Genomic DNA, 12,957 nt, shown 5'->3' on the forward strand with positions numbered 1-12,957 from the left:
TATTAGGTACTCGTTACAGTCCTTCCATGGATTTTATTGTTTTTTAACCAATGATAGTGCATAGCTCATATTTACATGCAGCAAAACTCTATCACTATTTGTACCAATAAAAAAAAGGCTATCAATATTTTTTCTGATTCTTCTGAATTTTCCATACTGCTATGAATGCCTCATATTTGCACGCAATATTTACAGTGCTTTCTATTCGAAGCCAAACAGTGTATACTTAAACTATTAACTCAAGAAAGAGAACGATAGAAACTAAAAATGATCATTCAGTTTCTTTTCTTCACTGCAGAAACGAGTACACTTACCAACAACCGGAAAGTAACCAATGCATTCCGAAAATGTAGTTGCAGACCACTATAAACAGAACATAAACATCATGGACGGATTGAATATTCAATGTCAGTTCAGATTATGACGGGTGGAAATCTGGTAACACAAATACAAGTCACAAACTGTTACGTATCCGAATAGAAGACGTAACTAACCACGTAGATAAAAAGATAACACTCGACTCTCACATTAAATCGAAGTTAATTGAATAAACAAAACTAACAAATATAGTTGGGAGTATAACCTCCCATTATAGTTACCTGTCTACAAACTTAATAATGAAAAGTCTGCCTTCTATCATAACATTAGACTTTATTTATATTAAATATTTTCTTAAGATATAATTATATTTACTATAATTAAGTTATACTGAATAATAGAATATAATTTTATTTGCTATAATTAACTTATATTCAATAATATAATATAATTCTCTTTACTATAATTAATTTATATAATATAATATAATTCTCTTTACTATAATTAATTTATACTGAATATCTTTCTAGGATATATTACTGTAATTAACTTATACTGAATATTTTTCTAGGATATAGCTTTAATTATTGTAATTACTACTAAATATTTCTCGTCTATCCTAACTGTTCTTCCGGATAGTCACTCTTCAACCAATAGGTTCAATAGGTTAATGGTCTTTGCTACTCCCCTTCTTCCGGATAGTCACTCTTCAACCAATAGGTTCAATAGGTTCATGGTCTTTGCTACTCCCCTTCGGTCTTCTCCTTCTCTCCTAAACCTTTTTCTCTCGTATACCTTCCAACCCTAACACAAACTCACCTTTGCTACCTCAAAACTACAGTGCTACCTCACCTTTGCTACCTCAAAACTCCAGTGTATACCATGAACAGAATGGGCAATTTTTTCCCTCGGGTGTGTTATTCCTGCAGTCTCATTAAAACTATGCATTTTTATTTCATGTTTTCATTTTATTACTAACTTTACAACAAAATCGCCTACTTTCAAATTGTTTCCTGATTTCAAATGTTTGTTCAGAAAAATTTGAAAACATTTTGTTCTCAAACTCTAGTACAAAACTTTATAAACAGATAGAAACTTTTTCTCAAACTCTAGCACAAAACTTTAGAAACAGAGAATATCAGGTGTCTTGACAGTATTTTTGGAATTGCAAAGTAAATAACAAAAACAACCAAAAAAGTAAATGCAATATAACTCTGAGCCTAGCCCTAAGTTGCATATTTTAATTTATAAGGTAAAACGTATAGATTCAACCAAAAACAATAAAGAAAATTAACATCTCCCTGTCTAAACCAGTTTTATAACCACAGCTTAGATCCAGTGGAACTCTCCCCTTCCACTTAAGCAAGAATAGTGATAAATTACCTATCCTATCTTGACAAGTCTAATGTGACATATATATTAATATTATTATAATAAGGTTATCTAATAAGGGTTGTGAGTGAAATATATTTTTCTTTTAAGTAATTTAGATTCCACAACATATGAAAAGCAACTACCAAAGAGAAATCAAGGTTACCAACAACTACTTTCTTCGATTTCTTTTACAACTCAGGGAACCAGCCAAGGACAAATACTCAATTATTCATACACAAATATATAATAATGCGTCGGTACAAAAGGCTTCGCATTCATAAATCCTACGGGCGCGCGAACACTACTGCCTTTGCAAGTTCTAGAGCTAACTGGCGTCCAAACAGCTTCTCCACAATAGCTAATGCAAACTCAATGGAGGTTCCTGGGCCTCTACTGGTAATGAGATTCCCATCAACTACCACTCTGTTTTCTACTTCACTCTGATCAGATAACCTGTCGCACATTGCAGGATAGGCAGTGGCCTTTTTACCCTGTATTGAAGAAAATAAAGAACCATATCTCGAATTAACACCATGGAACAATCGGACAAGCATACATTTGAAATAAAGTTTAAGGAAATATTTAGGGCAAGCAAGCATTTTATAACCACAAAATAATTAGAATGAAGACTCCACAGGGGAATTAGCAACAGAGAGTATCTAAATGAACGTGAACATCATGTGCAGTTTGTCAGGCATGTTTTTCTAAACCCTGCTGATTGTTGCAGGCCAAGTGACAAAATTGATTACAGAAAACCAAACCAAATGCACTTATATCAAGTTACATGCAACTAAGAGAATTGCACGTATATTGTCATTTTACTAAATCATGCTTAGGATCATGGATTGACCCAGAAAACAGATACCTTGAGCAAACCATGGCGCTCTAAGACTAAGGCGGGCGATGCACAAATTGCTCCATAATATTTGTTTGATTCTCTTTGTTTTTCCAGCAATTTCACCAAGGTTTCTGAGTTTCCAAATGCTTGGGCACCACCAAGTCCACCCTGTAGAAAGTTGAATATATACGTAAACTAAATGTTATGTACTAATTCAGTACTTGGACAAAAATAAGAAGACATCTTACAGGTAAGACAATAAGTTCATATGAAAGTTTGGCTGCTTCGTCAAGGAGCATGTCTGCCACCAGTTTAACATTTCGTGATGCCACAATCTCTAGATAATCCTCAACAGAAGCAACCACAACATTTGCCTTTGCTCTTCGCAAAATATCAATGATAATCACAGCTTCCATTTCCTCAAAACCATAAGCAATTGGTACAAGAATCTGAAAAGAAGATGAGTGCAAATACCAATGATAAAATTTAAATTTGAAGGGTGTATACAAACTCCTTCCAACGAAATTCAAAATAATGATAGATCAGCTTCCGTTCAGAGATATTCTTGTCAATACACAGAAATTCTACAGCAAAAATGTCAACACCTCACCCTGGGTGGATTGTCGAATGTCCACTGCACTGGGTTAAACTCCTTGAAAGTATGTTCCTCATCATGTTTGGAACGCATGACCTGAACATTCAATTACCCACAAACCTGATGAGAGAAAGGAAAATAATTTACATCATAGCAAGGATCTGATGTAATAAAGCATTAAAAAATAGCACTTCTATTGCATCTTAAACATTCAGTAGTAGAAGACCCAATGCACCCATGTGCAACAGTTCGCTCATACATTACCAATAAGCGTATCTTATATGTGATAGAATTTGTTTTTTATTTCCATTGAATGTTCCTATTTTTGTTTTTGTGCTTAATGCTTTGGTTCGATCACCCATGGCTTGATACTTGGTTCATTAGGTATTGGAAAACAAGATACCTAATGAAGCTTGTATTTAGGACTAGAGCTTGATTCATTAATTGTCTTAAGCCCTAGTTACTAAAATAGGTTTGTTTATTAGGGTTCAAGGGATTGATTCTTAATAAAGAAACCTACGCTCGTTCTACTAAGGAATTAGGGTTTGAGTAAACTTGTCGGTTAACTTTGGCATTATAATGGAAAAGAGTTGAGTGATTAAATGCATGAGTGAAGTCGATGAAATATAACCCTAACATTACCGATCCATATCATTTCTAATCTTTTTCATCTTGGACCATGCTTGAAATCAAAGGCTGAGTAGACTTCTACCAACTCGGTATGGTATCTAGATACTAGAGCTAGCAACCATATGTGTTGAGATGAGAACTTTGATAAACTCACCAAGATGAAGGACGAATTTGTGTCTTTCGAAGATGACTCCAAGGTGGCCATGAAAGGGCGTGGAACAATCTGGCATATGCAAAAGGATGGACGAGTTGGAGAGATTAGGGACATTTACTATGTTCCCGAGTTAAGAGCAATATTTTAAGAATGGGTCAGATAATTGAAAAAGGTAATTCAGTTTTTGTGAAGGACCAGATATTGTATTTAAAGGATAAGCATGGTCGTCTAGCAGCCCATGTAAAAGCGAAGAAAAACCAGTTGTATGAACTGGGGCTGAAGATCTTGCAGAAAAGGTGCTTGAAGCAAGATATGACTAACAAGAGCTTGGATAACTCCATTGATGAGGTACATGTAGCATGTTTGTTAATAGGTGCAGAAGATGTAAAATTTGAAGAATTCGTGCTTGATGAAAGATGGAAGAAAGTTATGGATGAGGAGATTAGCTCAATTGAAAACAACAAAACGTGGGAGGTGACAGATTTACCCAAAGAAGCTCGACCAATTAGTGTGAAGTGAGTATACAAGAAGAAAATCAAAGCATTAAAGAGGTCAACCAAGGTAAAAGATAGGAGGGCCAAAAGGAAAAAGAATAACTCAAATTTGATAGAAAGAAACAAGCTCAATGTTGGATGATGCACCTGAAAAGCCGAATAAAGGATGAAAAGTTTAAGTTTATGGAGTGTTTTGTTAGGACAAACTTAAATTTTAGGGGTTTATTAGTAATTTTGTTTGAGTTTTATTTTATTAGTTCGAGTCTAGTAATATTTAGTTTGATTTTGAGAGAAAAAAAATAGAGATAGATAGTTTTTATTTTCATTTATTTAGGTGCAATATTATTTTATTTTGTTCATTTATGATAGAAATAGATTAAGTAGTTATTTTTATTTTGAGTCAGTTGATATTTTGTTTTTAGTTTTTATTATTTATACTTGATTCAAAGCTCTATTTACACCTATTTAAAGAGTGTCAAGGTTCAATGAACATAACCATAGTGAATTGAAGAGTCCAATTATTTGTGTCACATTTTTTTTAACACACAATGGTAGCGCAGAGCAAAGCACATCTAGCTTCATCCAATTATGAACACTCGATGTTTGAATTCCACGGCTATCCATCTTTTGCAATTAATCGCAACAGCTCGGAAAATTTACAATATTAGACCTTGTTTGGATAAACTCAAGCACTTAACTTTTAAAGAAGCACTCCTTTTAATTTTTCCAAAGTGAAGTGCATGAGTTGGTTTAGCTCTTGGGAGAACCTCAATTCATTTCACCATCTAATTCTTTACTTCTATTAATATTTATGGAGGAACTTATACAAATAAGACCTTAATCATAAATTACAACAGCTTTTGTTGAGTATATTTTTCTCTGCCTGGTTTCAGCAGCAAATTCATCTTTGACATGTAGACCAAGCCTCAAATATGTTCATATATCGAACTCTTTTCCTCGAATTATTATCTTCAAATACCAAACACATATCTATTCTTTTTCCAAATATCACAAAACATGTCAGAGAGGATTTTCCAACCATATTAATTCCCAGATTATTCCCCCGGATACTGACAGATTAAGCATATTATCAGTTATAAGCAGACACCAACCTTGTAGATATAAAAAGGGTATCAAGCTATCAGGTGATAGCATGACAGGAGAGAAGAACTAATCAGGACCATTTAATTTTACATTGGTGATGATCAATATCATTTCAACCTAATCTGATAACCCACATATAATTATATAGTTTAGATTAATTCCACCCACCAGTCACCTGAAATGCAACAGGTTCGTGTATACTACATTTTTCTGCATTTAAAAAACAAGTAGAATTGTCAAGGCACGAATGAAATCCTCACCAGAGGGCCAGCAACTTCTTCTGCTTTCACTTTTCCCATTAACTGCTCAACCAGCGCAACAGCAAACTCCATGGTAGTTCCCGGCGCTCGACTGGTCACTAATTTCCCATCCACCTGCACCCTAGACTCGACAGTAGTGGCTGCGTAAGAGGCCAATTTCTCTATCAATGTAGGAAAACAAGTGGCCTGTCCAACCACCACACACACAGAGTCACCACAACCATCACCACCAGCAACACAACATAACAAAGTGGACTGCAAAGCAAACCTTACCTTCAATCCATTCAGCAAACCCCAAGGCCCAAGCACTACCGCAGGAGCAGCACACACCGCAGCATAAAGCCGTCCTTCCTCCACATGCTTCTTCACCAACGCTTCCAAAACCTTACAGTCCCTCAGATTTTCAACACCCGGTATCCCTCCCTACACGCACAAATCACAACAATAATAATTAGTAAACAGCATATTAGTCCCTAAGATTTTAAACGCCAGTGTTTACCTCTTACCTTCTAAAAACTGTTTAATAGTGATGCTTTGTCAGTGTAAATTTTTTTACACAGTCAATTAATGAGAAATCATTATCATACTTGTGATTGAACGACACACACATGCATGACACTCTTCATGAACTCAACGATAGACTAATCTGAATTAAATCAATCAATCCATGACGTTAAATAACAATTCAATGCACAACTAATAGCTAATCGATTAATGGAAAACGTCTTAAATTCGATTATCAACGTTGAACACAATCTCTAGAAAAACACATCGAAGGAGAGGTACAGGGATTGCGACGAGGTCAAACGAGGTGCCGACGACGTCCGACACGAGGGCGTCTGCGATGATCTTGACATCGTGGCGAGCTAGGACGGAAAGGCTGGCGGAGACGGAGGCGACTATGACGTCGGCGCCAGCGCGGCGGAGGACGTCGGCGATTATGACAGCCTCCATGGGCTCGGTGCCCTCTGCAATTGGAAGCAAGACCTTGTTAGAAGTGGCCATGAGAGCAGTGGAAGAGAGTGAGGGAGTGAAGAAGGAGAAACGGTTTTTGTTATTGTTGTTGAGTTTGGGTTTGGAAGTGAAGGTGAGAGAAAGTGTCTGAGAGAAGAATGGTATATGATGCAATGCCATTTGTGCGTTTTTTTTTTCCTTCTTCTTCAGAGGTGTCCCTCGCTGTGTCAATGTGTTCGTCTACGTGTCTCCTTCACGTGCCGGTTTATCTCCTGTAGTACCAGATTCTATGTTTAGAACATGTATAATTTTTTATTTCAATTTTAATAGCAGTTAATTTGATTTTAAAATGACGGATCTGGGTTTAATTTTAAAAAGGTTACATCTATGGGTGAATGTATGTATCTATATGCTACAATATTATTGGGAAGAAGTGATAGAGATAACTTGAGATAAGTGGAGATGAAATCGTGTAATATAATTATATTTAATAATATATTTAATTAAAATCATGGAAGAGGTGGGCAAATTATGTTTCACTTAGGTAGTAGAAGTGATGAGATTTCTTCCGTAAATAAAAAACACTGAAATTATACATAGTTATGATGACTTTTTAATTTTTATATTATTTTTATGTTCTTTTATATAGATGTCATGTTCTTTATGCACGACTTCTCTTTTCCTTTTTTCTTTAATTCCTTTTCATCTTTCTAAATTTTGATATATATATATATATATATATATATATATATAACCTTTTATTTTAATTTTTTAATAATTTCATTAATTGATTTTAAAAATTTGTAACATTTTCAAACTTTTTATATAATCATATATTTTTAATTTTAATATATTTTTTTAATAATTTAAAAATTTTGGTAACATTTTATATCTTAAATTTTTATAATAATATTACACGTTTTTATTTTACTAATTTAACATATAAATGGTAAATATATTATTTGATATTTTGTTGATATTATCATTTTTTACAACAAATCTTTGTAAGACCTAAAATTTTTATAAATACACAGTATTTCACTAGAAAATGAACATAATTATCTCATACTCTCTTTTTTACTGATAAAGATTCGAACTCTCTTACTAACTTGAGTGTCAAAAAGTCTTTTATAAGTGAATCTTCTTCCTTTGGAACACGAGGGATTCAATTCTAACCATAAGAACATTTGACATTCACTGAGGACCCAAGTAAAATTTGATCTTGCCTCCACATTTTATATTATCTTTACATGAGATCATGATTATTGATAATTATCTCACTCGTGCTACCAATGCTACCATGAGCATTTATACATTATGATTTTATTATAAGTTTTTTGGATAATAGGTGTCAAAAAAGCTTTTTCCCTTTGCTTTAATAATGTCTTCCTCAATAAATGTTGTAAGTTCCAATGGTGGTTACATTAAGAAGAAACAAGTTCAACAACATCATGATCCAAATGTTGGATAGTCATAAGAAGATGGCAACATATCAACCCTATCAAACATCGTTCCCACCTCTTCTGCTATTGGCGAGGAGTGTTTGAAAGTTGAATAAAAATGTTTCAAAAATAGCTTTTTAGTTGAATAAAACATTTTCTTCAATATTCTAATGTTTGAAAATAAACAAATTAAAGTTATAAAACACCTTCAAAATAAGGCCAAAATTAGCAAATTCTAGAAAAATTTCATACCCCATAATTTACTTATACACTCCACTTTTTAAGCAATCTCCACTCATAAAGCTAGCCAATCAGAAGTTGTCACATGGTAGTATCTTAACTCTCTCAGTTTGGAAAACCAAAGACTAACACATGGAATTTATCCACTACTCACAAATCTGACCAATGTTAGGTTGTCATATCATCATCTTCATCTCCATATTCTCCCAGCAAACCCACTACATCGATGTTGCCACCATCAAGCTACCATTTAACTACACCTTGCCGACGTAGATCGACAATAATCGTGCACCAGCATCAGCTTCACCATAATGCCAAACCTCGTTGTTGACCACCATAGTTTCACTATAACAAATAACGAGTTCAATCGAACTTTCATTGTGAGCTCTAGCCTTGAATTGCCACCATCGTCGCGCACAACAAAGTAGTGCCAAACGATTTCATCAACGATGACCTTAATCCCAACGACAAAAGGTGGAGACATCTTTTGAAGGAGATAAGACTATGGTTGCATGCGATGAGAACGCCACCATTGCCTCTTCCATCAACTACGACGTTCCCTACACTAACGATGGTGAGGCTAGCTCTATGGTGGCATCGACATTGAACAGTGATGTGGTTGGTTTGTGGGAGGCTTTGTCCTCTAGAAAAATTGTTAAGGACAACATCAGTGGGGATTGCCACTACCTAACATATGATTCACTTTCATTCCATTGTACACTAAGGTTCTCCATGACTATGGAGAACTAAACTCATTTGTTGTTGGGGAAGATGTAACTGTTAAGACTCCGGCAAGTGTACTGAATCGTATCAAGTAATAAACATGGTAAGACCAAGTATCATTTCCCTAGAGAGTCACGGCCTAAACAGTTATGTGATTTCTTGATTAAATAAGACTTGAAAACAAGATCTTTTGGTTTAAAATGCAAATACAGAAAAGTAAATATGCATGCAATTTGATTAATTGGATAAAAGTGCAAAGATGAACGGATTTGAGATTATGGGATGAATATGTTGTTGGGGTTAGATTTCACCTAGTTTACTCTCATGTATATACAAATTCTACTTCTTCATTAATGTCAATGTCACTATCTAAAATACTTAAAACCTGATTCCTCGGCGAAGAAAGTCTATCCTTATTTATAGATCATAACATCTTTCTTCATCCCTAATAATTAATTCTTACGAACAGAAGCTTAAGACAACCAGAACTCATACCCCTATTCTTGAGCAATACTGCTTATGGGAATAATTCTCCAAAACCTGAATTGTAAGATACCTTCCGGTACTATGCAAATCATACATCATGCTAATGAATGAGTTAAATAAACCAAGCAATGAGCTAAGAAGAATTACCCTAACAATTAATGAAAGAAGCATATATAATCAAGAATCAGTTCAATACATGAGAGTTTACAAATGTTTACATCATTCCCCAACAACAAATATAACTTAGTTCATCATTGACATAGTGAAACTAGATGAATAATGGAAAAAGAATGAAAGATAAAACCGTAGAAGTTGAAGATAGGAGCTTCCGCATCCAAATCCGCCTCCGAGGGATCAAATAGTGTGTTTCTATGCCTATTTCGTCCAAAGATACAATTCCTAGGACGTCCAAGTCCTTAAATAGAACATAAAAATAACAGAAAATAGGTTAAAGCCAATGAAACTGGCGCTCAGTGATAACGGTTGAAAATAAGGATATTTGTGATGTAATTTTGATACCAAATGCACCCTTTTCTGCTTAGAAACTTGCTTGGAATCATGTTTTTGCTTTAGTTTTGTGAATAAGAGAGTTGAGGTTATATTTAATGATTTTATTACTAAATTCCCTTGATTTTGTAGGCCATTAGAATGATTTGAAAGAAGAATTAAAGTACCAAATAGTTGGAATGCAGAAAATTCAAACAGAGTGCAGAAAAGTCAACCATAATGCAGTCTGCGAGGCTTGGGCACCCTGTTTGGAGGCTTGAGGGCCAGAAATCGACATCCACTGCCCGGGCGCCCTAAATGGGGCGCCCGAGCGTCGTGGATTAGGCGCAATTTTTGCTCTGTTTCGACTCTTTTGGACCGGGCCCTGTTTTTACTCTTTTTTGACTTTATTTAAAGGACCCAAGCGCTCTAGGTTTTGTATCTCTGGCTGGAGCAACACAACAGCACACTATAGTACTCTCTAAAAGAGGATTTGGAGGCGGGAGCTTCCTCTTCTACTCTTAGGGTTTCATCATCTCATGCTTTTCCATTATTCATCTAGTTTCTCCATGTCTATGGGGAACTAACTAAACTCTATTTGTTGTTGGGGAATGATGTAACCTTGTGAACTCTCATGTATTTGAATTGATTCTTAATTTATATGCTTTTTCCTTAATTGTTAGGGAGTTCATCTATTTCAATGCTTGCTCTATTTAACTCATTTAGTAGCATGATTTATGAATTGCATGAGTGTCGGGAGGTTCCTTAATTCAGGTTCTTGTTGAATTCTCCTAAGGGTAATATTTCTCAAGGATGAGGGTATGAGTACTTGGTCGTCTTAAGCTCTTGATCTTCACACTTAATCTTCTAGGAACGCTAGAAATTGCCGAACTAGGAATTAAGGCAAGCTTATTGCACCGAGGGATCGGGTTCTAAGTAATTTAGTGAGTAACGTTAATATTAATGTAAAACGAAGAATTCTTATATACATGAAAGTAAACTTGGTGAAATCAAACCCCAACAACATATTCATCTCATATTAAACAACATCCGTTCATCTTTGTGTTACTCTACTATTGATCAATTTGCATTCATATTTAATTTTATGTCTTTGCATTTGAAACCAACAATCTCGTTTTATTTAAGTCTTAATTAATTGAGTTATCACACAACTGTCTAGTGCCGAGAGTCTTCAAGGATACGATACTTGGTCTTACCATTTTATATTACTTGTGCGATTTGGTACACTTGTCAATCCATCAACAAATTTTTGTCAAATTCAACAGGGTGTTTTTCTGAATTCTGGGACTTGAGAGTTTACCTGTGTGAGTTTTGGGCTTCAGAGGTGTTGTGAATAATTGCTATTACTTTAGAAGCATGAATGATTTTGCCCAAATTTTATGTGATTGAACTACTTGCTTGCAGTTTTCATATGATCAAGGCCATCTTTTGTTATCCCTTATTCTTTTAGCCTTCACATGATTTTGTCCACTAAAAAGAAAACATTTTTTTTACCCTTTGAACCTTTAGCCTTAAGCATGTTTTGAAAATCCTGTTTTAGATTCTTTACCTTGAGTTGAGTCGAGAATATTTGTGAGGTATTGAAAAAGGTTAAAGTTTGGGGTTGTTGGAAAATAAGTAGTGAGCAAAAAGAAAAAGAAAAATCAAAGAAAAGAAAAATAAAAAGAAAGAAAAGAAAGCTCATTGCAAGGGAAAATGGTTGGGAAAGATCTTCTTGAAAAGAGAACCTGTGTGTAATTGTTAATTTCATAAATATCTCTCTTAACTCAAGGATTTTGCATTCCTGAAAATACCATGTTTCTTCTTAGCCCAGCCAAGTTACAAGCCAAGAAAACCCCTTGTGATGAAAACCTGCTTGTGAGTATGTTTGATTTTGGTAAAATGAAAGGCAAAATTAATATGTGTGACATTGTGATAGCAGAGTGATTGAGAGATCCCACTATACACTTGTGAGTTTGAGTGATACACTTTTGAGTGCTTGAGTGATATACTTTTGAGTGCTTGAGTGAAACACTTACCTTGGTGAGGAATAGTTCTTTGAATTTCTGATTACTCTTTGCCTAGTTGATTGATCATTCTTAAGGATAGCATCTGTTGAAGTATATGAGCATCACATTGATTTTGATTGGAATAAGGCATTTGTACATCTTGACTGACATGTGTATGCTGAGTTGATAAAAGTGATCTCTTGTCCTGGAAGAAAAAGTTTTTGAAAAGTGTTGAGTCATTGTAGTGATTGTTTTGAAAAGCTGAGTTACATTCTGTTTTGCTTGAGGACAAGCAAAGTTCTAAGTTTGGGGTTGTGATAACGGTTGAAAATAAGGTTATTTGTGATGTAATTTTGATACCAAATGCACCCTTTTCTACTTAGAAACTTGCTTGGAATCATGTTTTTGCTTTAGTTTTATGAATAAGAGAGTTGAGGTTATAACTGATGATTTTATTACTAAATTCCCTTGATTTTGTAGGCTATTAAAATGATTTGAAAGAAGAATTAAAGTACCAAATAGTTGGAATGCAGAAAAGTCAACTAGAGTGCAGAAAAGTCAACCAGAATGCAGTCTGCGAGGCTTGGGCGTCCTGTTTGGAGGCTTAAGCGCCAGAAATCGACGTCCACCGCCTGGGCGCCCTAAATGGGGCGCCCAAGCGTCGTGGATTAGGGCCAGTTTTTGCTCTGTTTCAACTCTTTTGGACCGGGCCCTGTTTTTACTCTTTTCCGACTTTATTTAAAGGACCCAAGCGCTCTAGGTTTTGTATCTCTGGCTGGAGCAACACAACAACACACTATTCTACTCTCTAAAAGCGAATATGGAGGCGGGAGCTTCTTTTTCTACTCTT

The 12,957-nt window shown here is 35.0% G+C and overlaps 1 protein-coding gene across 1 annotated transcript; it reads right to left on the reverse strand.

Moving 5' to 3' along the window:
* Nucleotides 1-1,821: 1,821 nt before the first annotated feature.
* On the reverse strand, nucleotides 1,822-6,963 carry LOC108334340 (protein DJ-1 homolog B). The gene is made up of 7 exons (XM_017570125.2): nucleotides 6,554-6,963; nucleotides 6,041-6,190; nucleotides 5,768-5,953; nucleotides 3,141-3,221; nucleotides 2,779-2,979; nucleotides 2,558-2,698; nucleotides 1,822-2,183 (listed from the first exon to the last, which is right to left on the reverse strand). Exons 1-7 carry the CDS (start codon nucleotides 6,899-6,901, stop codon nucleotides 1,977-1,979), a joined length of 1,314 nt encoding a protein of 437 aa, XP_017425614.2. The 5' UTR covers nucleotides 6,902-6,963; the 3' UTR covers nucleotides 1,822-1,976.
* Nucleotides 6,964-12,957: the final 5,994 nt, after the last annotated feature.

This window comes from Vigna angularis, chromosome 11 (genome assembly GCF_016808095.1).
Source record: "Vigna angularis cultivar LongXiaoDou No.4 chromosome 11, ASM1680809v1, whole genome shotgun sequence".
NCBI lineage: Eukaryota > Viridiplantae > Streptophyta > Magnoliopsida > Fabales > Fabaceae > Vigna > Vigna angularis.

Coding starts and splice junctions, on each gene's coding strand:
- LOC108334340 (XM_017570125.2), bottom strand. CDS start 6,901: ATGGCATTGCATCATATACCATTCTTCTCTCAGACACTTTCTCTCACC. Junction 5,954..6,040: donor GTTTGCTGAATGGATTGAAG/GTAAGGTTTGCT, acceptor GTGGTTGGACAG/GCCACTTGTTTTCCTACATT. Junction 3,222..5,767: donor AAGAAGTTGCTGGCCCTCTG/GTGAGGATTTCA, acceptor TTGAATGTTCAG/GTCATGCGTTCCAAACATGA.